General features: G+C 40.7%; 1 protein-coding gene and 1 pseudogene across 5 annotated transcripts in view; one reads left to right on the top strand and one right to left on the bottom strand.

Annotated features, from left to right (window-relative positions):
- Window positions 1–537: 537 nt before the first annotated feature.
- Window positions 538–1,348, bottom strand: LOC113019233 (small ribosomal subunit protein mS40 pseudogene; annotated as a pseudogene).
- A 537-nt stretch (window positions 1,349–1,885) lies between these two features.
- The window catches only part of exoc6b (exocyst complex component 6B), a 124,950-nt gene continuing 103,419 nt past the window's right edge, over window positions 1,886–23,416 (top strand). For all 5 annotated transcript variants that reach the window (XM_026162788.2, XM_026162786.2, XM_080292217.1 and 2 more), the window contains exons 1-2: window positions 1,886–2,107; window positions 23,218–23,383. In XM_026162788.2, coding sequence (XP_026018573.1) covers window positions 2,019–2,107; window positions 23,218–23,383 — 255 coding nt within the window. In that variant the 5' untranslated portion in view covers window positions 1,886–2,018. The remainder of the gene's footprint in view (window positions 2,108–23,217; window positions 23,384–23,416) is intronic.

Below are 23,416 nucleotides of genomic sequence, written 5' to 3'. Positions count from 1 at the left end.
AAGGAACTTTAAAAACAAATAATCAAACAATAGAAATGCAAGAAAGAAACAATTTCAGAATTAACAGAAGTAAGAGGCCAACACATGATATCACTGAAGAAGATATGCATGTGCATGTCTGAATCTGCCACATAATAAAATGTGGCTGCAATCAGTTCTTCTTCTTCTTCTTCTTCTTCTTCTTCTTCTTCTTCTTCTTCTTCTTCTTCTTATTATTATTATTATTATTATTAATATTATTATTATTATTATTATTATTATTATTATTATTAATATTATTATTGTAGTTGTTGTTTTCTTTATTTTCATGTGTGAGGAGGAATGGATAAAGTTAAAATGTTTTTGTATTTAGTTGTATTATTTTTAGGTTAAAGAAAGTGGGCATACTTACAACTTATACAGTATTTCTTTTTTTCAATTTTTCATTGTGGTTTATTGTACAACTTTGTGCACACCAGTAGAAAAAACATCTCAGGGGCTAAAAACAAACTAAGTTTTGCAATAGGTCTCTTTGTGACAGCATGACCAGTGCCGCGGTCACTTTAATTAAGCCTTATATGTCTTCTTGACTTTAGCCACTTCATTCTCATCAGGAAGTATTTCCCCATATCATTTATACCAATTGTCATCTAAAGTAAAGGAAGGGGGTGGTGGTGTGGAGCCCACAGCATCATGGGAATGATGCTGTGGGCATATCCCACATATGGAATCTGAAAAGGAAGTAAGCCGTGATCTTGTGCTGTTAATTGTCTCATTTAGCTTCTTCTGCTGTTTCATACAGACACCAGTTCGAGTGGAATCCAACACCATTCCAGTTTGGGGACTAATGAATTGCTGCAACAACTTGACATTCTGATGGTGAATGATGATGTTTGGATCACAACAAATTGAGCAGGGGTTTCCACATATGTTATCACCTCTAATGCAAGTCTTACAAGTCTTGTGAGGGGGGATGTCTACTTTGTGGTTCCTCCTGTAGTCAGTCCACACTGGATTGCTTGCATACCTTTCAATATACTCTTCACTCTCCATGTAATCCCAAGGCCTGTCCTCCATCCTAAAGCAATGCTGCTTTGCAGTAAGAGTGTCTGGGATGTATAAATAGAGACAAAGAAAGACATGTCCTTGCAGGTAGCCTCTAGAAGGGACTGATACTGACGAACTGAATGTGAAATTGAAGGCGACACACGACATAAAAACATTGCGATGTACTTCATGGAGGTAGCCATTTTCAGATCCTACCCGGATTAGAGGTGAAAGGTCTTATACAGTATATCTTATCGCCATGTTGTCCTACTATAGATCAGGGGTGTCAAACATTAAAGCCATTATACTCAAATAAATGGCTTCACTGCAATTTTCACCCTTTTAATGGACCATTTTGGTCAAATAGTAAAATTTTGGTTATTTTTATTGATTTCCTGCAAATTGACTGTTTTACAAAAAAGTTAAAAAAAAAAACAGTCAACACATTATTGTTATTTTTGATTAAGATGCCAAACTGGAGATGAATGCTCAAAACATATTTTTTTATTTTAAATTTTATTTAATGTTGATGACCGTGAGAAGTTTTAAAAGGTGCCAACAAATAAAAGTGATTGTTATTATTTACTTAGTGTATTGTGATGCTATGTTATGTTTACATAATGACAACAAAGAGTCTTCAATCTTGAATCAGAAGTAAAACAACATTTAAAAGGGGAGTAAAAAATCTAGTTTATTTTATCAAACCAAGTAGGGGACTGAAAATTCCAGTGCTCAGTTTAACCGATTTAAATCGGTGGTTTTAGTTAAAACCGCAAATGTCACTTTTTAAACTCTTTTAACAACATTAACACTCTACAGGTCGCCGCTCCTCATAACACAACGTCCCTTCTTCCCGACAAAGAGGAAAGCTCCGCTCACTCGGGCTGCTCGGTTAAAATATCAAGCCAACCCTGTGGTTCCTCCTGCCGTGACGCACAGATCCCGGCGAGTCTGTTCAGCTCAGCTCGGAACCGTCCGGAGCAACATGCAGGATGGCGAGTTTGGAGACAGCCGCCGAGCACGAACGTATCCTGCGGGAAATCGAGAGCACAGACACCAACTGTATCGGACCGACACTCCGGTGAGTCAGTCCCCACTCCACGGCTGGGGGAGCAGCAGCGTCACTCAGCTTGCGGGAGCCGAGGCTAGCTGGCTGCGACTAGCGCTGATCCAGAGACTCCCGGAGCTTGCTCAAAACTTTAACCCGTCTGCTTCCATTATCGGACAGCTAGCCGGCTAACTTTAGCAAACATTAAAGCTAGCTAATTTCCACTTTGAACATATAGAGTGTCGAGCCTGAACAGTCCTGACTGCCGGCTGTCTTTATTGGCTTCACGTTTTCTTCTCAAGGCGGGTTGTTTGGCTTTGTCGCAGAAGTTTCGGCAAGTCGTCCACAGGAATTTCAACAACTTTGGCTAACATTAAGCTAACTGTGCTAATTAATTGACATTCGGCACACACGGGGGCACAAGCCTGTTTTCCCGTGGCCGAACCGTTCGTGTTACCCGTGTGGCTCTGTGTACTTGTCAGGGCAGGGTTAGTAAACTTTATTCTGTATGGAGGGGGCGAGTGTTTGTGCCCTTTGCTGTTAGCAGCAGCTTTATCAAGGAGTGTCAAGTGCAGCAGCCGTGACAAACCCTGCATGTGTCAATGAATGAAGACAGAGGCTCAGTCCAAACCCTCCCCGAGCAGCAGAGAGGCACGTGCTGATGGTTGTCATGCTTCTAATTGACCGTTTAGTGTCTTTATCAATAATTTAGTGGAAGCTACACTTAAAAGATTGCCTTGCTTCCCTTTTTGTTTTGTTTTTTGGTTTGCTCAATCATATTAGCAGGGAATGGAGGAGGATGCTTCGTTTTGCACCTGGAATGGGTACACACTCGTGTTTATCTTCAGCTTTCAGATTAGAGGTGAAAAACACAACGAGAGCATAAGAGCAAGACGTAAGAGCAAAGGGATCTTCTACAAATTGTGGCCTTTGAGTGGCCTCTGTGAAGCAGCTTTGTTCCTGACCAGTGGTGTTTGCCCTGATTGTCCAGAGAGGAAACAGGCAGTGAATGAAGATCGGAAATGCTGCAGGCTACCAAAGGCGTATCAAAGGTGTTTTTCCCCTCTTATTCCTCTACGTTGGGCTCTTCTGGTCATCATAAGTCCTGTTTAAACTTGTTATTCAGGGCACCTCCGCTGTGTGTTTGTTTGTGTGTGTGTGTGTGTGTGTGAGAGAGAGAAAGAGCATGTGTGTTTATCAGTCCTCTCCAGATCCTGTTGCTAAAATGACTTGACAACTTTGTGCGACACCCCCGGTTGCCGCGTTCGTCTGCCTTTTTATATTATTCTTTTCCCCCCCTCCTGTGGGTGACGTTTCATCTCCTGTGTCCGACTCCTCAGTATTTCCACTTCACCCTGTGTGCGCTCAACACTCTGAAAATACACTGGCAAAGTCTAATTTTGGAGCTGTCATATTCATTGCGAGTTAAATTTAGTCCAGAGACGCCTAAAAAAGGGAGTTTTGTTTGCAAAGGAAGGAAGTTGTCAAGTTTGCATGTATGCAGTGGGGAAATGAAACTTTCCAAAGAAGCATTTTTTTTTTTTTGGTAAGTACAGATATTCTACAGGGCTTTAAAAAAAGAGGGATATAAAACAGTAAAAAATACCTACCACTAGGGCTGGGCTATATCATACTGTTCACGGTAATACCGGTGTAATTTTGGGCAACATAGGAAAATGAGATATCGCGATAGAATATGGATAAAATGCGCAGTGAGTTTGTTTTCATACACACATGGCGGCGACGCAGAATGAAAAGAGCGAAAGCGGATCGTTGAATGAAACAGATGAACCAGAACTGGTTTGTAAAGATGCTGCAACTTCAGTGATGTGGAACTGGTTTAGCTTTCGTCCGTCAGATACACAACAAACCACTATTTTTGGTAGAGCATGCTAGCGGGCTGTTGTTATTACCGCGTTGTTTGGAAAATATGGCAAACTTAAAATCAATCCGATTTTATGTCATACACGGCACTCAAAAATCTGTCAAATGTTTTAGTACGACTTTGCAAAGCTACAAAGCCGCACCGCTTGATGGATTGTCGGAGCATTACGGCTATCGTAGGCAGGAGCCTCGCGGAGTGATACGTACTGTGCTTCAACATAATATTACCGTATTGTGTGTGTATAACCTCTTAAGTTTTGTGGATCTTATACATGGTTATGCTGAGGATAGGTCGGCCAGTTTCCACTGGAAATGCCTTTTGGTTAAACTGTCAGCAAGGAATTTGCACTGTAACATTTTTATATAACTTTAATGCACATAAAAAACAGCTGCTTGTTTAAGTGAAAATACATTGATGGGGTTTTTTGCACTAATAAAGTTGTGGAGTTGTAAAGTATTTTGTCTAGTGTCAATTATATCGTCAGTTATATCGTTATCGCAAATTTTCAAATGTATATCGTGATAAATATTTTTGGTCATATCGCCCTGCTCTACCTACCACATCTGGTAATGAACTATTGGACTGTCGGTTATGTCGACAAATCTGTTGGGGCTTCATTACTTTAATCTCTTAATTCAGTTTTGAAAAGTAAACTTCTTAAACTTTTGATTGAGCTACATCTTCTGCAACTTTTTCTAACTTCTGGCTATTATTCAGCCTCCATTTAACTTTCCCAGGACTAAAAGTCCCCAGAAAGAGCCTGGAAAAATCAGATTGGCAGTGAGAGCTGTGTGCGTGCGCGTCTGTGTGTGTGTGCGCGCGCGTGTGAATGCAGCGCTGGTGTGCAGGTCGAGGCTAGCTGCAGAATTCCACCCTGACAGCATAAATATGACTGCAGCAACCAGCCAACTCCCTCAGGTTACAACATAAACTCAAGACTGAAATGCTGTGGATAAATACTAAAATATTGTGTGTGTGTGTGTGTGTGTGTGTGTGTATTTAGGCCTGTTCAATCTGCTTGTTGCTCTGTGACAGCTGGGATAGGCTCCGGCTCATCCTCGACCCTGAACTGGATGAGCTCTTAAAAAGATCGATGGGTGGGTGTTTAACCTTGATGCTAATGGGTTAGTGAAGCCCAGACAGTCCAATCAAAATATTCATTGAGGTTGTTGTGGCCACTACAGGGCTGGACATTACAGTGAAGATTGTTGATATTGTTAATAAATTACAACATCAGCTAAAGCAACTGTTTGTATAGCTTGAAGATTTTGTTAAAGTTTAGTGGAACAAAAGCTCAAAATTCATGGTAGAAATCCCACTTTGTGTGCCAGGAATCTCATTTAGTGTTTCAGCTGCCTTTATTAAAATTTCAGTAGCCTCTGCTGGCATCCTTGACCATAAGGTGAAAGCTTAAAGAGTGATGTGTGAAAAGGAAGCTTCCAAGTATTGTTTGTCCTTTGTTGTTTCTCGGAGTACTTTGTTGCTTTTTGCTTTTTCTAGTAAATACTTGTCTTTTTTTTTTTCCCCCAAGAAGAAAAAAAAAGTACTTTGAGCCTCCCGAAGTATATTTTTGGAGCCCCCAGGGGTTAAAAGAAGTTCGGGAAAGCAGTGCTGTCAAAATTGATTCCAGAAAAACGTTTTGAAAAATTATTTTTAAAGCAAAGAAACTGTAAAGCAAAACACGCATAACTGGACTGTTATAAAATTAAAGTTGGGAATCCTCAGACACGTCGAATATGACGTTATTGCAGTTTCTTACATTTTGTGATATTCTGAGTATTGCAGTAACACACATTACTATTTATCACCTTTTTTCAACTGCAAATTAATTTCTCAAAGTTAAACTATGTCTGTATCAGTTTTCTACAATAACACATTTATTTCACCTCAGTTTTTTTCAAAACGAGATTCTCAAGCACGCCAGCACTGTCACTAAAACATGCCATAAATGTTGCCATAAGGCGGAGCTTACTGAAAGGGGTCAAGTTGGCAATTAGATCCAATCTGTTTCTGACAATACAGCAATGAAATGTGATAGATCGTCAGCTCACGTAGGGGCTTGGCAGCCTTCCCGCTTTATAGAAATATAACCAGTTGGCAGCCAGCTGAGTCGAGTCCCCTCGAGTTGTGCTCATTGACAGACTCGTTCAGACTGATGGCAGCATGTTGGATATTATTATTGTTGACACAATTATTTACGAACCATTGACAATCTCTCTCTGAGAGATTTGCAGAAAAGTTGCCTCCTATCAGGCGGCCTGTGCAATCAACCTTTGATCACAGTTGGATCATTATCTCATGTGTATAATTAGCCCATTTAAAACTATGTGAAAACATTCGTAGAACAAAAGAAAATTAAAACAAGAAAAAAATAAACTGTTTACCTTCAGCTGACCTCCATTCACTTATTTTCTCTAATTATGTCAGGCTAAGTCATTCACACCTCTCCCTCCGTCTCTCCTTACACTGCCCATTGTGTGTCTGAGTCAGTGATCGCTCCACCCGTTTGACTTTGACATAAACACTAAGCTGTGTTGCAGGTGCATTGCACTCCATTAATCCCACCCCAGCAGCGATGTAATTTTGCTCGTGGATATCCAGCTTCTTATTTTTAGTGCTGATATTTTTTTCCTTATTTCCTGATCATTTTCAGTTTAATATAAAGTATTTTTGACAGCTGTGAAAGGACAATGGACTCAAAACAGTAAATGACATCCAAGGCTTAAAATCTCTCAGGCTTCTATTTTCCTTCTTGAGGGCGTTTGGGGTTTAAACTTTTTTCCTTACTTTAAATATGACGTATCAGCTTTACTGAATACTTGGGGAGCTTGCTGACGTTGTGTCACAATGTGTGATGTGAAAGCATTGAAATGGGACGAGAACTGGTGACCAAGTCTGAACGCACAAAAACAGGAAACGTTTAGAAAGGGGCAGAATATTGCGGACAATGTCAAACACTGGCGGTGTGTGTTTATTAAAGAACTATTTAAATGTGAAACATAAGTTAACCCATGGCTTGAACAGAAAGTATTTAATCACTTAAAAAAAAAAAAGAAGTGTTGGGTATTGTGGATATAAACTCTATGGAGTGTGGTATTGGGCGACATTAGTTCATCTTTTAATTCAGGTGTTTTCAGTGTCATTGTCACAGGTGTATAAGATAAGTAGTAAGATCCATGCAGTGTGCCTTTACAAATGTTAGTGAGAGTGGGGCGCTCTAACGGGCTCACTGAATTTAAGCATGGATGCCACTAGAGCAGGGCGATATGACCAAACATATTTATCACGATATACATTTGATAATTTGCGATAACGATATAATTGACACTAGACAAAATACTTTACAACTCCACAACTTTGATGGGTTTTTTTTGCACTAATAATGTATTCTCACTTGAACAAGCAGCTGTTTTTTTATGTGCAGTAAAGTTATATAAACATTTAACAGTGCAAATGCAAATCCTTGCTGACAGTTTAACCAAAAGGCATTTCCAGTGGAAATTGGCCGACATATCCTCAGCATAACCATGTATAATATCCACAAAACTTAAGAGGTTATACACACACAATACGGTAATATTATGTTGAAGCACAGTACGTATCACTCCACGAGGCTCCTGCCTACGATAGCCGTAATGCTCCGACAATCCATCAAGCGTTGCGGGCTCGTAGCTTAGCAAAGTCGTACTAAAACATTTGACAGATTTTCGAGCGCCGTGTACGACATAAAATCATTTCGAGGTCAGTAAACACAACCAGAGTTCATACATAAGGCACACGGGATTATAAGGGCCACTGTCGATTTTCAGAAAAATCAAAGGATTGAGTTTAAGTGTGCCGTATTTTCCAAACAACACGGTAATAACGACGGCCCGCTAGCATGCTCTACCAAAAATAGTGCTTTGTTGTGTGTCTGATGGACGAAAGCTAAACCAGTTCCACATCACTGAAGTTGCAGCATTTTTACAAACCAATTCTGGTTCATCTGTTTCATTCAACGATCCGCTTTCGCCCTCATTCTCCGTCGCCGGCACGCTTTTTCCGCCATGTGCGTATGTAAACAAAGGCACTGCACATGTGCGTTGCCCAACACTATACCGGTATTACCGTGAACAGTATGATATGGCCCGGCCTAGATGCCACTGTTGCAACAAGTCAGTCTGTGAAAACTCTTCCCTCCTAGATATTCCATGAACAGCTGTAAGTGTCATTATTGCAAAGTGGAGGCATTTAGGAACCACTGCAACTTTCAGAGTGGGTGTGTCATCAACACTCTGCTGACTCAAGAACTGCAGAGCTCCAAACCTCCTCTGGCATTAACATCAGCACAAAAACAGGGTGCTGGGTGCCAAATGTAAGGTGGAGCAGTGTAAAACATGCTGGCAGTGGACTCCAACGCAGTGGTCCTGTGTTCTGTGACTTGACCAAGCTCTCTCCTCTTATCTGGTAGTCGGAGGAGTCTGGGTTTGGCAAATGTTAGGATAAGGTTACCTGCTTGACCGGAGCTGTGGGGGTCTGGGCCCCCTGAGGTCCAGCGAAAGGAAATCAAGACATTGTAAACAATTCTCTGCTTTTGACTTTGTGGGAAAAATATGGGGAAAGTCTATTTCCTGTTCTATCATGACTGTGCCCCAGTGCACCGAGCAACGCCCATAGATGCACGGTGTGATGAGTTAAGTGTAGAAAAGCCTAAAGGTCCCACACCAAGCCAGACCCTCTTGTCTGACATCAGTGAACTTTCTCCTTCTATACTTGAGGGTAGAGCGCACTTATGTCACCTTGCTGTTTTCCTAGAGAGTGTTTACGTTTTAAAGATGTCACTGGTGAACTGTCCAACTATTTTCACATTAAATTGTAGCTTAAAAACAAGTGTAGCTTTAAAAGAAAGCTGCTTGGCGCTGCGGGCTTGCTGTGTGCTGGTGGAAACCCCGAGAGATTTCTGTGACTGTTAGGCTGTCACTCTCTGTGCTGATGCGTGAAAACATCCCCCTCAGGGACTTTGTGATTGTTACAGAGGAACTGTCACTACCCGATCCGTACCGGAAACCCGATCGGTACCCCGCATGCGCAAATCTTACGTCACTTCCTCTCTTTGCGACATTCAATATATTTGAATGATGCGGTTAGCGCCCAGTTAGCTCCTAGCATTTCTCAACAGCTCTGCCTTCTTTTCGACTGCCCGGGACATTTAAACAATGGATAATCCGTATACAAAGAAATTCATGCTTTTCTCCTCAACAGAGAGCGTCCCCCGATTGAGCAACAGCGCCGTAAAATAAGAAGAATGGCGCCTAATTACAGAGTTAATAATGCAGACTTTGTAATATCTCACGTGTAGATTCATCAGCCAGATTAAGTGTTTACTGACAATTGACAGTGATAGCGCACATCATCATCACTATTCCAACAATCTTCTCCTCACAGACAAGCATAAACACACTCGACTATCGCTAAATCAGATTTAACACACGTTTGTAATGACGATAATTCAGTTTATAATAGGGTTTATTCGCTCGGTCAGCAGGTGGCGGTATCCTCGTACACTGGGGAGTAAACTGCCATTAAACGAACAGAAGAAGAAGAAAACATCTGCACATGCGCGGTACGGATCGGGTAGACCCGATTTGTACGGTCAGACTTTACACATGCGCAGTAAGGATCGGAGAGTCCTGATCCGTAACTTTCTTTTTATTTTTCGTTTTTGTCTACATTGTACTGAAATGCGTCATTATTGCAAACATTTTAAGATATACTTGTTATTCTTAACATCTTAACAGATACTCTGACCCATAACTATCGTAAAACGCTACGACCGGAAGTAGAAACCTTTCGCGCATGCGGGGTACCGATCGGGTTTCCGGTACGGATCGGGTAGTGACAGGAACGTTTCCATCACTTTCACTGTTGATGTCTGTCTGTTAGCCAGAACAGATTTAAAGATGTCACTTTGGCACCTGGGAAAAGGTCATTATCACCGTACCAAAGTCCAGATTAAGTTTCATTTATTGATAGATTTATTTATTTATTTTTATAAAAAAAAACCAATGTTCCCTGATCTAATTTGTGCTTGTGTTGAATTTTTTCCCCTACATTGCTGTTGGTTAAATTAGTATCAGATTTACAGAAAATGACATCAACACTATAATGATGTTCAGCTGAATTTTAGCCGTATTTAAATGTCTGCAAATGGCTTTATGCACCAACTGCATATTTGTTCAGTGAGGGATTTCCTGCCTTGCTAAAAGGCAGTTATGCTGGGATGCACTCTTGCTTTACAACTTGCATAAACACAGACGGGCAAGAACAGCGCTGGCTATGAAAAGGTTAAAGTGAGGGTAATGAATGAGTGACATTGTGTAGAAGTGCTGCTGTATCATGACAGACCTCTTCTCTAATGCAATGACCGTCGCATTAGACATTGCGCGCGCACACACACACACACACACACACATTGAATAACAGCTTTTTTGTTCTTTTGTCTGTGTTTTTTCATAAAAGTTTGTTCAGGTTCATTGTTGTTACTCATTGAATCTGTTCAGATTATCAGAAGCTCATATAAACAGATTAAATAGCACAGCAGTCAATTTAAGTCTTAAGTTTCTGTCTGCGTCAGCTGAGAATATTGAGCTTGGCTTTCTGCAGATTTTTTTGTGCGTTCAATGCCCGTGGAGGTTGCATTGCTCATGTTTATTTCTTCAGAAACAGCTGAGTGCATCTGAGAGTTGTCCAGCTCCTCCTGAGCTGAAGAGGCTTTTAAAAAGTCGTGTATGTGTGCTGAGCTCCACCCTGTGTTTAACAGCATGCCGGCGGGGAGGTTTGTCAGATTTAGCCATTAATGACAGGGAACCTTTACGCATGTGCTCATTTTGTGGTTTTCCTACTGTAAAGTCATGGAAAATGCTTTTTCCTTATTGGGCTGCAGGTGTTTGTTTCAAATATGACAGAGAGGCTCAGTCTTTGTGCTGGATGTTCAGCCATGAGACTGCATGAGCCGCATGTTAAACTACAGCGCCAAACGACATTTGGCTCAGCTGTGTTGGTGTTGGGCTAAAATAAAATCTGCAATGATGCTCATTCGAGGTGTTGTGATGAAAACTGTTCATTTGCAAGGCCACTCATTGGCAGCAGTGCACCGGTTTCAAACAGGAGACTGTCAGCAGCTTCGGTCTGACTTCACCAGCAGCTTTTATTTTGAAGAAGAATTTCAGTAATGTTTTTAATTATTTTCGTCCTGTTCTCATTTATTATTTTACTAAAATAAAAGTTCTTTGCATTTTTGTTTTATTTTAAACATTTAGGAAAACTGTTTAAGTCAAACCTCATGTTAACCTTGTATACATAAAAATAAATGGTTGCCAGTCTGTTCCTCACAAAGAGGAACACAGCTTATTAATTTAACACAATGCCAGCAGATACTGTAAGCCATCTGTGTCAGATTATCACTGGACAAAGCCCTGATGATATTTAAGTCTGTCCATGGGAGGACGAGCATCTGATATTCACACTGTTGTTTATTGTCACAAAGTAGGTTTAGTGTTTACTAACATAATTAATCTGAGATCATGTGAGATGGTTGAGTAGAAGGCCATGGTCACTTAAGATGGAATGACTCTTTCATGGTCAGAAGTCAGATTAAGATGGTCGTCTTTTGGCCATGTGTGCTCTAGAGAGGGTCACAGCTAGCTGCAGCTGCAGCAACTGAGCTTTCGAAATATGAGGAACACCAGTTAATCGACTGCAGATGGGGAAATGAGAAAAAAGAAGGAAAAATGAGTCACCAAACGTACCCTGGGCCAGTGTTGGTATACCTGGGCAGCCCGCCCAAATAAAAGCTGTGTGTGGAAAAGAGGCACTGAACACTATTGTGTGGCTTGTAGTTCATACTGGGAAGGAGTGAAAGCTCTCTGGAGGAGACGTTCTTGGTCATCTGTTTGTTTTCTGTGTCCTCACTAACGTCTTCCACTGAAAACTAACACACTCTGAGAAAGTCTCCGTCTCAAGGGTTCAACTAGTCAGAGAAGAGTGGGAGGAACCCACCACAAGCTTGTTAGATCATGTACACACCGATCCACACACACCCTGCTGAGTCATCATTCTGCACTTGAAACACACACACACACACACAATCAGGGGTTTGCTGCACGTCTTAAGTGGGTTAAGATCCTATTTAGCTAGCTGTCGAGCAGTCAGCAAACTCCTCTCCAAAGATCCTTGGATAGAAGACACACACACACACACACACACACAGAGCAGCTGTTCACAATGATGTCATAACTGAGAGCAGCTTTGTTGAACTTCTACCAAACTTTTACGCTTTGGGAACCACAGCTTCCCTTACCCCCGTCTTTATTGTGAGCTTGTTTTCACTCTGCGTACGCCTCTTATAATTTGCATCTATATGAGCAGCCCTCATCTCTTCATACTGTAATGGGTAATGGTTTCTCTGATGCAGCAGCAAATGCATATTAACCTGCATGTGATATGTTACAGTATTTTTAACATTATAGGATTAATTTAATTGTCAATTTCCACTTACAATGGCTCAACGTAACATTTTTACTTCACTGAGCTCCCTAAGCCAATAGATCGCCCTATAGCTTAATTTAGAAGAATGTAGACTAATGTATGAGTTGATTTGTATTTAAAAACTATTAGTAAGTCATTTAATAACTGAATAACTAAATGTAGTGTGCTGTAGGGCTGGGCCATATTATACCGTTCACGGTAATACCGGTATAATGTTAGGCAACGATAGGAAAATGAAATATCGCGATAGAATATGAGTAAAACGTGCATGCGCAGTGCCTTTGTTTTCATGCACACATGGCCGATTGTTGAGTGAAACAGATGAACCAGAATTGGTTTGTAAAAATGGTGCAACTTCAGTGATGTGGAACTGGTTTGGTGTTTGTCCGTCAGATACACGACAAAGCACATTTTTTTGCAGAAGATGCAAGCGGCCGTCGTTATTGTCGTATTTGTCGGACTAAGATGCTCTTAAATCTGGGAGTAATCTGGGTCCTAAACTCCGTATCTTCAGGTCAAACGAACACTGCAGCATCACTGAGAGTTAAAAACTGTCTAAACTCTTTCATCTTTAATAAAAACGATCAGCATTGCTGCTTTACCAGGTGTAACTATGAAGTTTAATTTCCAGGCATCCATGAAAACAAAATTTATTACATTTAACGGAGTTAGAAGTTAGCAGGAAGCTAGCGGAAGTTAGCTCGCTAGTTTCGCTAGTTACCTAAGCATGATATTGCATGTTCTGACTGAGAGATTTCTGAAAAAAATCAAACGTACAGCTCTGCTATCACTTCCAACATAAATGAAGACAGGAAACTAAACAGCAGTGACGTTTGTAGGGTTACTGAAGTTGGGCTAGCTGGTATATAATGATGTGCTACGTGATCGCTAGCGACACAGCTATGTTAGCATAACATAAACAGTGAAGCTGGAGGACGAACACTAACACTTTTCCACTTATAAAAGTTAACGTTCCTGATAGTTAGAGACAAATACAATCGCATGGCAGGATGCTGTAAACGGACCAAACTTCAGTCAGGAGAACAACTGAGATAATCCATCCACAATACGAGGTTAGTCATTAGTATACTGCAACAACATGGGAATAGAGCAGCTGCCAGAGAATTCAACATTAATGAATCAATGGTACAGAAGTGGAGGAAGCAAGAAGAATGAGTTTAATAAAGTTTGATTTATCTGACTGCTTTGTTTCGCTTAATGTGCCTTATAATCCCGTGCACCTTATGGTCCGAAAAATGCGTACTGCACACTGCAGTTTAATGTTGCAAAGCACCTCTTTTTAACTTCAGTGGATATTATACATGGTTATGCTCAGGATATGTCAGCCCATTTCTACTGGAAATGCCTTTTGGTTAAACTTTCAGCAAGGAATTAGCATTTGCACTGTTACATTTTTATAAAGCTTTAATGTACATAAAAACCAGCTTCTTGTTTAAGTGAAAATAAATGGAAGGTTGTCTTTTTGTGCTAGTAAAGTTGTGGAGTTGTATTTTGTCTCGCATCAATTATATCGTTGGTTATATCGTTATCGCAAATTTTCAAATATATATCGTGATAAATATTTTTGGCCATATCGCCCTGCTCTAGTGTGCTGTTTTGCCTTCATGCTGACGACACCCTTCATTCTGCAGGTAGTGCTGTTAGAAAGAGAGAGAGCCCATGTCGCAGCAAAGGTTACAAGAAATCTCAATTTTTTCTACACAGCTGGCATTTTATCTGCATACAGTGCAGTGAGTTTTCACAGGACTCTGTGCAGGCAGGCATTAATTTATGCACAGCTCTCATAAGGTCCCATCACAGCATTTCACTCCTTCACCTTGATTTTTCTTTTTCAGCCGTTCTCATGTAGATTTGCTGCTGTGCTTGGGGGTCATTGTACTGTTGCAGGAACAACAAACAGCCTCACATTTAACCCTAGGATACTTTGTTAGACAGAGGAGTTCATGGTCAGCTCAGTAACTACTCAGACTGTTCAGGTCCTGTGGCTGCAGAACAAGGCCAAATCAACACCCCTCCACCACTGTGCTTGACAGCTGGTATGAGCTATTTGTTCTTAGCTCTTGGGTTTGTTGCAGTCTCTCTGAGCATTGCACAGTCTGGCCTTTGGCTGAATTTCCAATGAAATCCACTCCTGAGAAGACTGCGGTGTTGTTAACACAGCTGAATGCTCCAAACCAGTAAACTACCAAAACTTCAGCCTTTAAAGAGGTGCTTACACTTTCATCAGTTAATCAAGTACATCTGATTAGCACCCACTTAGTTCCTGTAACAGCAGCAAACATGGACTCAGTTTATGCATAGAAACCTGTGAAATGTTTTTCACATGAATGCACAGACAGCTGATTTTTTTTTTTTTTTTTTATTTAAATGGCCTCCTAATTTATGTGGTGGTGTTGCTGAGTAAAACTGTCCACACGGGCGGTAAAAGCACGTCTGTTGTTTTTAATGTGAAAAGAGCTGTGCTGCTCATTATTGAGGGTCCATTACAGCCAGTGTGTTTGGGAAACACAGTCAGTGGCCCAAACAGGTAGGTGTGTGTGTGTGTGTGTGTGTGTGTGTGTGTGTGTGTGTGTGTGAGAGAGCAATCACACCATAGATTATATTGAATCCTTGCTTCTAATCACTACATTGCTTTGTAGTGAAACATCACTAACAGACCTGCGGAAGCCTCAAGACTAGCTCTGACCATCCTGAAGATATCAGGATGCACAGTAATGTGGACACATACACTCAAGCCCCGAACGATTTAGAGGGAAGTGTTAGACGTGCTGCGCTCTATCAGATTACACCGAAAAATGAAGTAGTACTTGTTTCCTCCATCACAGGTTATGGTGGTAGTGTCGTTTTGAGCTGTTAACTGTGATGGTCAGAGTAGATTAAAAAAGGATCACTTAAATTGTCCTATGAGAACTATGTAATGTAAAAGTAGCCAGTATTTGAATGTTTTAAGTGGTTTTAGAAGCTTATCATGTTGGAAGTGTCCAGTTTTCCTTTTCTGAAGGGATCTAAAGAGGTGAAAATCAAATATTTCTACACAAAGAAATACAGAGAAAATTAACTTTTTTGTTGATGTTGATGAACCGGTGACTTCGGCGGTTTATCATTGCCAATATTGGAACTTTTATTGTGCATTTTTGAGCTGACAAGGAGCAAAACTAAGCAGCATGTCCTCTCCCCTTGCTCAATAGCAGACACCACCAGGCACTGAGTGAGTGAGAGACTCTTACCAGGCACTGCAGATGTGCTAACATGCTAATCTTAGTTTGTACACACAGGAAACCAGCCATTGTTTGGAGAATTCACCATAACATGAAGTGAAAACTTTCCACTATTGCCACCAAAAAAAGGGCACATGCTGCTGTGGCTTGTGTTATAGTTCTTGTGAACTGCCTCCCCCCAAAGCACTGAGGAAAAACAAATATGTGAGTTATAGAGATGAAAGACCGAAGGGATTTTCCTCATCCCCAAGGTAGAAAAACTAGGAGTGGACCAATGTCCTCCCTTCCGACTGCATCTACCCTCAGCAGTCTGTTTATTTATCACTGCCCTTGTTTGTACTTTGTTTTCTGCTCTGGTTTCATTAGCAGGCGGCAGTTTGCCTAAGTGTTTGCCAAAGGCAGGGCTTTATTATGTTTGTATGAGTGCATCTAAAGAAAGCAGTTAGTGACATCAGACCCTGCTGTACATGCTGGGCATTTCCTGGTCTGCAGGAGGAAGGAGGGGGGATTGTTAGCTGTACACAGGTAGGTGTGTGTGTGTGTGTGTGTGTGTGTGTGTGTGTGTGTGTGTGTGCTGCTTCAGGAAGGGGAAAAAACACAGGAAGTGCTGTGTTCATTATTACACAGAAATAACATGAGATTTTTCTACATCTGTCCTCTTGAGGTCGGGCGAATGGAGGCGTGCTTCATTTTAAATCTATGAATCCAGTTTTATGGTTTTGTGTGGTTTGTTGCAGGCTGTAGTTAGATTGTATAAAATGTAAGCTAGACATGTACTGACTAGAGATGGCACGATACCACTTTTTTATTTTTATACCGATATCATAAATTTGGATATCTGCCGATACCGATATGAATCCGATAGTGTTTTTTAATCAACAAAACTGTTTTTTAAATATCTTGCTGCATTTTGTATAAGTTCATACTCAAGTTTAAAGGAACAACTACACTAAAGCTATTCTGTTATACCTGTATGCAAAAAAAAATATTTCATAGTTCAGCAATACTGATCAATCTAATAAACTTAAATCTACACCATCCTCCCTATTCTGGTATTTTAAAGAGTACTTAGCGTAAATATTAAGCAACCTAACTAATAGGGTACCAACTCCCAGCAACAACAAAAATAAATAAATAAAAAATAGGGAACCACCCCTCACGCTCCACCTCATGATGCTTAATCGACGTAATCAACCTTAATTTGATGCAGTGTGAAAAAAAATGCACAGAAATCAATTATTTTTCAAGAAATATTAAATAGATTCAACATCTTTCTTCAACAAAATTGCAGACTGCACAGATGGTACCTTCCCAAAGGAAAAAGTACTATAGCTTACTAGGGTATATTTGACTTAACAGTTACTATATACAGTAATGGACTTCTATTCATTTTACACCAGATTAAAACTTTGGGTGTAAGATTCAGATAATTATTTAATAACAGCCAGACATTTTAAATGAGAATAAGAAAGAAAAGTATGTCTTTGTGCCCCCTTTTCCCTTTGCCCTATCGGCCCCCCTGGCTAAACTTTGCTAGATCCGCCCCTGCACAGTTACCAGCGTCAGCTCGTAGAAAAAGATCCTGGTGTAGAAAGTAATATTAAATAAATTCTAACAACAGCTGATCAAGCTTAAACGTGCTGCTGTTGTTCAGCCGCTGGTTTCCTCTTTCTGGTGCAAAGTGGGCCAAAAACAAACAAGAGAGACGGACTCGCTACAGAAAAGCCGATCAGCTGATCATTAAGCAGTTTCATGATTGAAGTAGCAGCAGGAGAGGCAGTCGCTCGTTAAGCTTAACACAGGAATGCTTTACAAACATTCAGAGATGGACTTACACACTTGCTTTACTTCTCTCGGGATAACTTTGTCGGAGATGAAATGCCAGGTTGCTAGCGAAGCTCCAAATGCTATCCAGACCACCGACAGGTCCCGCATGCCACAGCCGCTCTATCACGTGATGCATACTGCTCCGACGTGCTAACGTTCTGAGGTGAGTTACGGCGTGTTGCAAGTTTTGTGAGGTGCTTTCGTGATATTTAATGGATCGGATTACATTTTTTATTTTTCTCCGATATCCGATCCAGTAATTTAGGTCAGTATCGGACCGATACGTAATATCGGATCGGTCCATCTCTAGTACTGACTGACCTACAGGAAGAAAAGGCACACATTTGCTGCTTTCCTGGCAGTAATCTGAGTATTTATTTATTTGTTTTTGGCTCAAACTCATTGAAATATCTGCCAAAAATCTGTATTAACAGTTGCCCCAAGGATGGATAGAGGAAGTCTTTCATACCTTATGCATTAACTTTTTATAATATAATACTGCACAACAGATCGTAATCATCTGCTCTTTTCATTTTAACATTTATACCGTATTTTCACGACCATAAGACGCACCCTACTCAAAGGCGCAGTCTCAGTTATGTGTGCCATTACTGTATTTGACACACACACAAGGCGCACCTGATTATAGGGCGCGGGTTTTATATACAATCTACGCCCACACTTCCCCCTTTAACGTTCTCATGGTGTCCTCTACCACGTCCGCCTTACAACAACAACACACACAAGCATACAAGTGTGCGTATTTAAAAATAGCGCGGGAGCATAACTGAGTTTGGTTTTCACATTTATTTTACCACCATCATAATCGTAATCGTCATCAATCAAACCCACTGAAGTCCTCAGCCTCTGTTTCTGAATTGAACAGCTGCGCTAAATCTCCATCAAACATGCCAGGTTCCCTTTCTTCACTGTCAGAGTCACTTTTCATTTTAACATTTATAGTTCCTTTTGTGTCTTTTGTAAAAATTCTCTTTTACTTTGTTGATTCTGAAATGGCTAAATTTCCATTCCTTCTCTTTTGTTGTTAGATCAATAAATTACTTTTTCTTATTTTTAATTGCATTGCAATTAACATAACACATTTGTTAATGTCGTTTTTTGTTCAGTATAAGCATGTAAAATGAAGAAGATACTAAACTTATATATATCGTAACATTAATGATGAATTATAGATGGCAGCGATTTAGTACCTAACGGGTTGCTTTATAAAGTGTCTCATGACATGATGATGCTCACTGAAACTTTGTGTTCTTATTATAGATGGACCGATCTGATCTTATGTATCGGTCTGACCTAAATTACTGGATCGGAAATCGTATACAGAAAAGCACCTCACAAAACTTCAGACATAGCATAACCCAGCTCATAACCTTAGCACGGCGGAAGAGTATGCATCACGTGATAGAGCGGCTGTGGCGTGCGAGACCTGTCGGCGGTCTGGTTGAGCATTTGGAGCCTCGCTACGTGCTTCCAAACCGGCTTTTAATCTCTGAGAAAGTTACCCTAGAGAAGTAAAGCAAGTGTGTAAGTTCATCTCTGAATGTTTGTGAAGCATTGCCATGTTAAGCTTCACAACTGATATATGTAGCCTCTCATTCTCTCTCTCTCTCCTGCTGCTACTTCAATCATGAAACTGATCAATGATCAGCTGATCGGCTTTTCTGTCGCGAGTCCGTCTCTTTTGTTTGTTTATCGCCCACATTGCGCCAGAAAGAGGAAACCAGCAGTTGAACAACAGCAGCACGTTTACGCTTGATAAGCTGTTGCTACAATTTATTTAATGTTACTTTCTACACCAGGATCTTTTTCTACGTAGCTGACAGCTGGTAACTGTGCAGGGGCGGATCTAGCAAAGTTTAGCCAGCAGGCCAGGTAGGGCATGAACAAAAATTGCCCCCTCTTGAACATTAGAGAGGATGTAGATTTCATCCACTTATAAGACCTGAGAGCTATGGTCTGGGGTTTACATAAGTGTTCCACATTTGTGCATGTGCTGTCAAAAAAAAACTGCGCACCAGATAAGAAGTTGTCCGCTAGAGTGGGATTTTCACGGCATATTCTGCACCACATCTCTGTGCGTTCATCATTTGTTAGAAGCCAGCTCCCCTCATGCAACCACTTTTCCAAGAATACGCGCTTCTTTTGCGGTTCGGACTCCTTTGGTGTTCCTCCACCTCCAAAGAAATGTCCAAAGTAATTGCTTAAAGGAGCTTCTTCGACATCTTCAAGAGTTCTAAACAAATGTCTGTCCTCCTGCAGAAAATCTTATGTACGCAAACGCGCGTTACAACTTCTTATCTGGTGCGCGTTTTTTATTTTTATTTTGACTTATGTGCACCCCTGGCTATGGTCATCTTTTATTTACAGCCTGTGATTTAAACATCAGCATTGTCCCAGACTTTCAGGATAAGTACGTCATCATGTAAATCTTGCAAACATTTTCAGGATTTTCATGTTAATGAAATGATCACAGCATGCAGCCCAACTCTTTGTCTTTGGAGCCTTCCATGCTGTGCGCCCTGCCTTTACAGGGGAAAACAAAGTGTGGATAAGAGGTATTTTGCTTTATTAATCCTCCTGTGTCACTGCCAGCACCACTTTAGTTTGTAGTGAGCTGAAAGCAACATTTGAGCTGAACTGCTTTGACTGTAGGAAAACTCTGAGTAGTTACCGTTTAATAGCTGTGTGATCTTCAATAATGAGTATAATCAGGGGCACAGTTACTCATTTTTCTAGAGTGAATATCCAAGTATGTTAAGTGGAAAATATGCAGTTTGCACAGTGAAGCTGCAAAGTTTCCCAACAATCACACATGGGAATAAAATAGAAAACATGCAGTTATTAGTTTTGTTTTTGTTTGACCAGCAGTCCAAAGACAGAAGAAATATATTCAGTGAGTACATTAAGCAAACTGCCCACATTAGTGTCGTTTTTTTTTATTGATTAAAAGATTTTATGCATATGAGGAGAATTTATCAGTATTGACTGTTTGAGCTAAAAATCACAGCACAGACTGCCCATAAGCCCTGGAGCAATGCGGTGAACTGGAAGCTGCTATGGTCAACCCCAGCTGTGAATGATGGATTACAAGCGACCTCTACTGGAGATTTAGAGGAGATGCAGTTGTTTTCTTTACTGTTCTTCTTTTAGAAGAAGCAGTAACCTGTGCACGGTTAATGCTTTGATTCTTTCCTGAATGCTATCATAGCCGATAAAGGTTGGCAGGTTTAGGATTAATTTGTTTTCAGATCAAAAGAGACAGAGGGAAGAAATAGTGCACGCTTGAAGCTTTCAGGCTTGGTGAGCTAACTTCAGATTTAACTGTGGGTTCGACATGTTATGAAGGTTATTCATTGGTTGGACCTGCTTTGGAGGAGGATTGGATAGGGGATATAAATGATCTGGTCATTGATGTAAAAAATAGCATTGCTCATGGCAACAGGGCCTTTTCCTGATGAGCATCGGGGAGAAACAGATTCTTAAAAACACATTTAAGATCAATTTTAAGCCTCAATAAGGGATTCTCAAACAGGATGCTTGCTTCTTTTTGGATTTTATTTATTGCTGTTCATAAAGATAATCATTGTAAATGATTGTGTTAACAAGATTGTTAGTTAAAGTTCTTTATTAGGAGCAAAGTTCTACAAGAAAGATACGTTACTGAGAAAGTGCGTTGGCACTCTGTGGTAGTATTGTAGACGATGTTAAACTTAATCATCATCTCTGCCTCCTGATGACCTGTTTGCTGATTCGATTCAATTTTGCCTCAGTCAGAAATATTATAATTCGAATCACTTATCAGTACTGATACATGTGAGACTTCATCAGCGGTGTGAGCATCACAGCAGATGCCTTTGTGTCAGAAAAACACGAGATAAACAGCAGATTTTCCTGGCCTGACTTTTTATAGCAGATAACCTTAAAAATATTCTGCAATTTTGCATAATTTTTAAAAGTTTAAATTTCTTCAGTACTGAAAAGCAGAACAGGCTTTCCTGTCAGAGGTCATTTGAGGTATATATTAAAAAAATAGACAGCAGCTGACAGCACTGTAAACAACGGTAGACTGGTGGGTAATAAGCCAATGAATAATGTGGAAAACAGATGTGAGACGGGAAACTGTTCTTGATGTACAGAGAGAGAGAGAGCTGTGCAGGAAGTGTGATTTTTATCAAAACAGCAAAAGTAAGAGGGAATTCATGATGATGTTATCAAATGTGAAGTGTAGTTTGCTGCTTCTTTTGCTGCTGGTTCAGTGAATTTTTGTTGGAGAGAGACAAAACCTGCAGCTCAGAATGTAGCGCAAAAAAGTGAGCCGACGGCGTGTCCGTAGGGTGAGAAAGCCGAGAAAAAGAAAGCTGATTCTGACGCGTCTTTGTGTGGAATCCGTTTTCCTGCTCTCTCATTTGCTGTTTGGTGGTTGTTGAAGTTGTTTTGTGAGCTTTAACCTGAGATTCTGGCAAAATACATATTTAAAAGTCTATTCAGGATTTAATGAAGCGATATCGCTTTATTCAAGCTACTCACCTCCCTCTATCCACCTGCACTTTCAAACGTACACACAAAGGACTACAGGAATATCTGGAACACGGCCAATCAGAGTTCCCGCCCCTGACTATCTCTGATTGGTTTAGACCACGATAGGGGTGTAATGTTGTTGACCACACAAAGACTCGAACAGCTGCTGGTCACACCGGTGCGACCTAGGATTTTTTTTTTTAGTCCCACCATTGGTCGCACTCTAGAGCCCGTGTGTGTGTGTGTGTGTGTGTGTGTGTGTGTGTGTGTGTGTGTGTGTGTGTGTGTGTGTGTGTGTGTGTGTGTGAGTGTGAGAAACCTCTTCCAGGTTTTATCAGGTTTGTGTTTCTTTGTAAAATCTGCTGCCTGCACTGTGCTGTGTAGGTGAGCGCCCTCATGGCGAGTCTGATAAACACTAGGATGATGTGTTTAGTTGATCTCCAACATCATGTGACCTGAGCACCTGATTTCTTGGGATCAGTGAAGCCACAAAAAATGTATGAATGACAATACTGCAAAACATAAAGAATCAGGTAAATGAATTATTTAAATTAATTGAGAATAATACCAAAAATACATTTAGAGATAAATCAATTCAGCTAAAATGTGAGTTTCTATTTAATTCTATGTAACTCCATCTGTATTAGTAGACTTTCCCTTACTATTGACTATCCCATTTCATTTTCCGTTATACAATACAGTGGTGTGTTACATGGGTTTAAGGTGGGGGTACAATTACATCAGGGATCAGCTCTCAGCTCCTCCTTGTTTGCAGTGATGATGAAAAGTCTGACAGATGAGGTCAGGCAGGAGTCTCTGTGGAGAGAGGTGGAGCTATGCTTTGGATAGAAGATTCATGACTGTAGTGAAGGAGGACATGCAGAGGGTTAGTGTGACAGGAGGATGGTGGAGATAGGGTGAGATGGAGGCAGACGATCTGCTGTGGTGACTCCTTCAGGGAGCAGGTTACAGCAGGAGGATTATTAAAAAACAAAGTTTTGTGTCACTGTTGGTCCTAAATAAAAGTACTCTTAGAATTTAAAATGACTTAAATGACTTTAAAAATAAATAAACAGAATATTTTTTACCAGCAGTCTTCTCTTTCTTTTCTTCTTGTTCGTCTTCAGGTCGGTGTACGATGGTCAGGAGCATGGCCTGTTCATGGAGAAGCTGGATGCTCGGATCAGGAACCATGACCGAGAGATCGAGAAGATGTGCAACCATCACTTCCAGGGGTTCGTGGACTCCATCACAGAGCTGCTGAAAGTGCGAGGAGAGGCGCAGAAGTTGAAGGTAAGGCGTGCCGGTGAGGTCTGCGCCACAGGT

This window comes from Astatotilapia calliptera, chromosome 3 (assembly GCF_964374335.1).
Source record: "Astatotilapia calliptera chromosome 3, fAstCal68.1, whole genome shotgun sequence".
NCBI classification, from domain to species: Eukaryota; Metazoa; Chordata; class Actinopteri; order Cichliformes; family Cichlidae; genus Astatotilapia; species Astatotilapia calliptera.
This window is presented reverse-complemented; position numbering and strand designations above follow the sequence as displayed.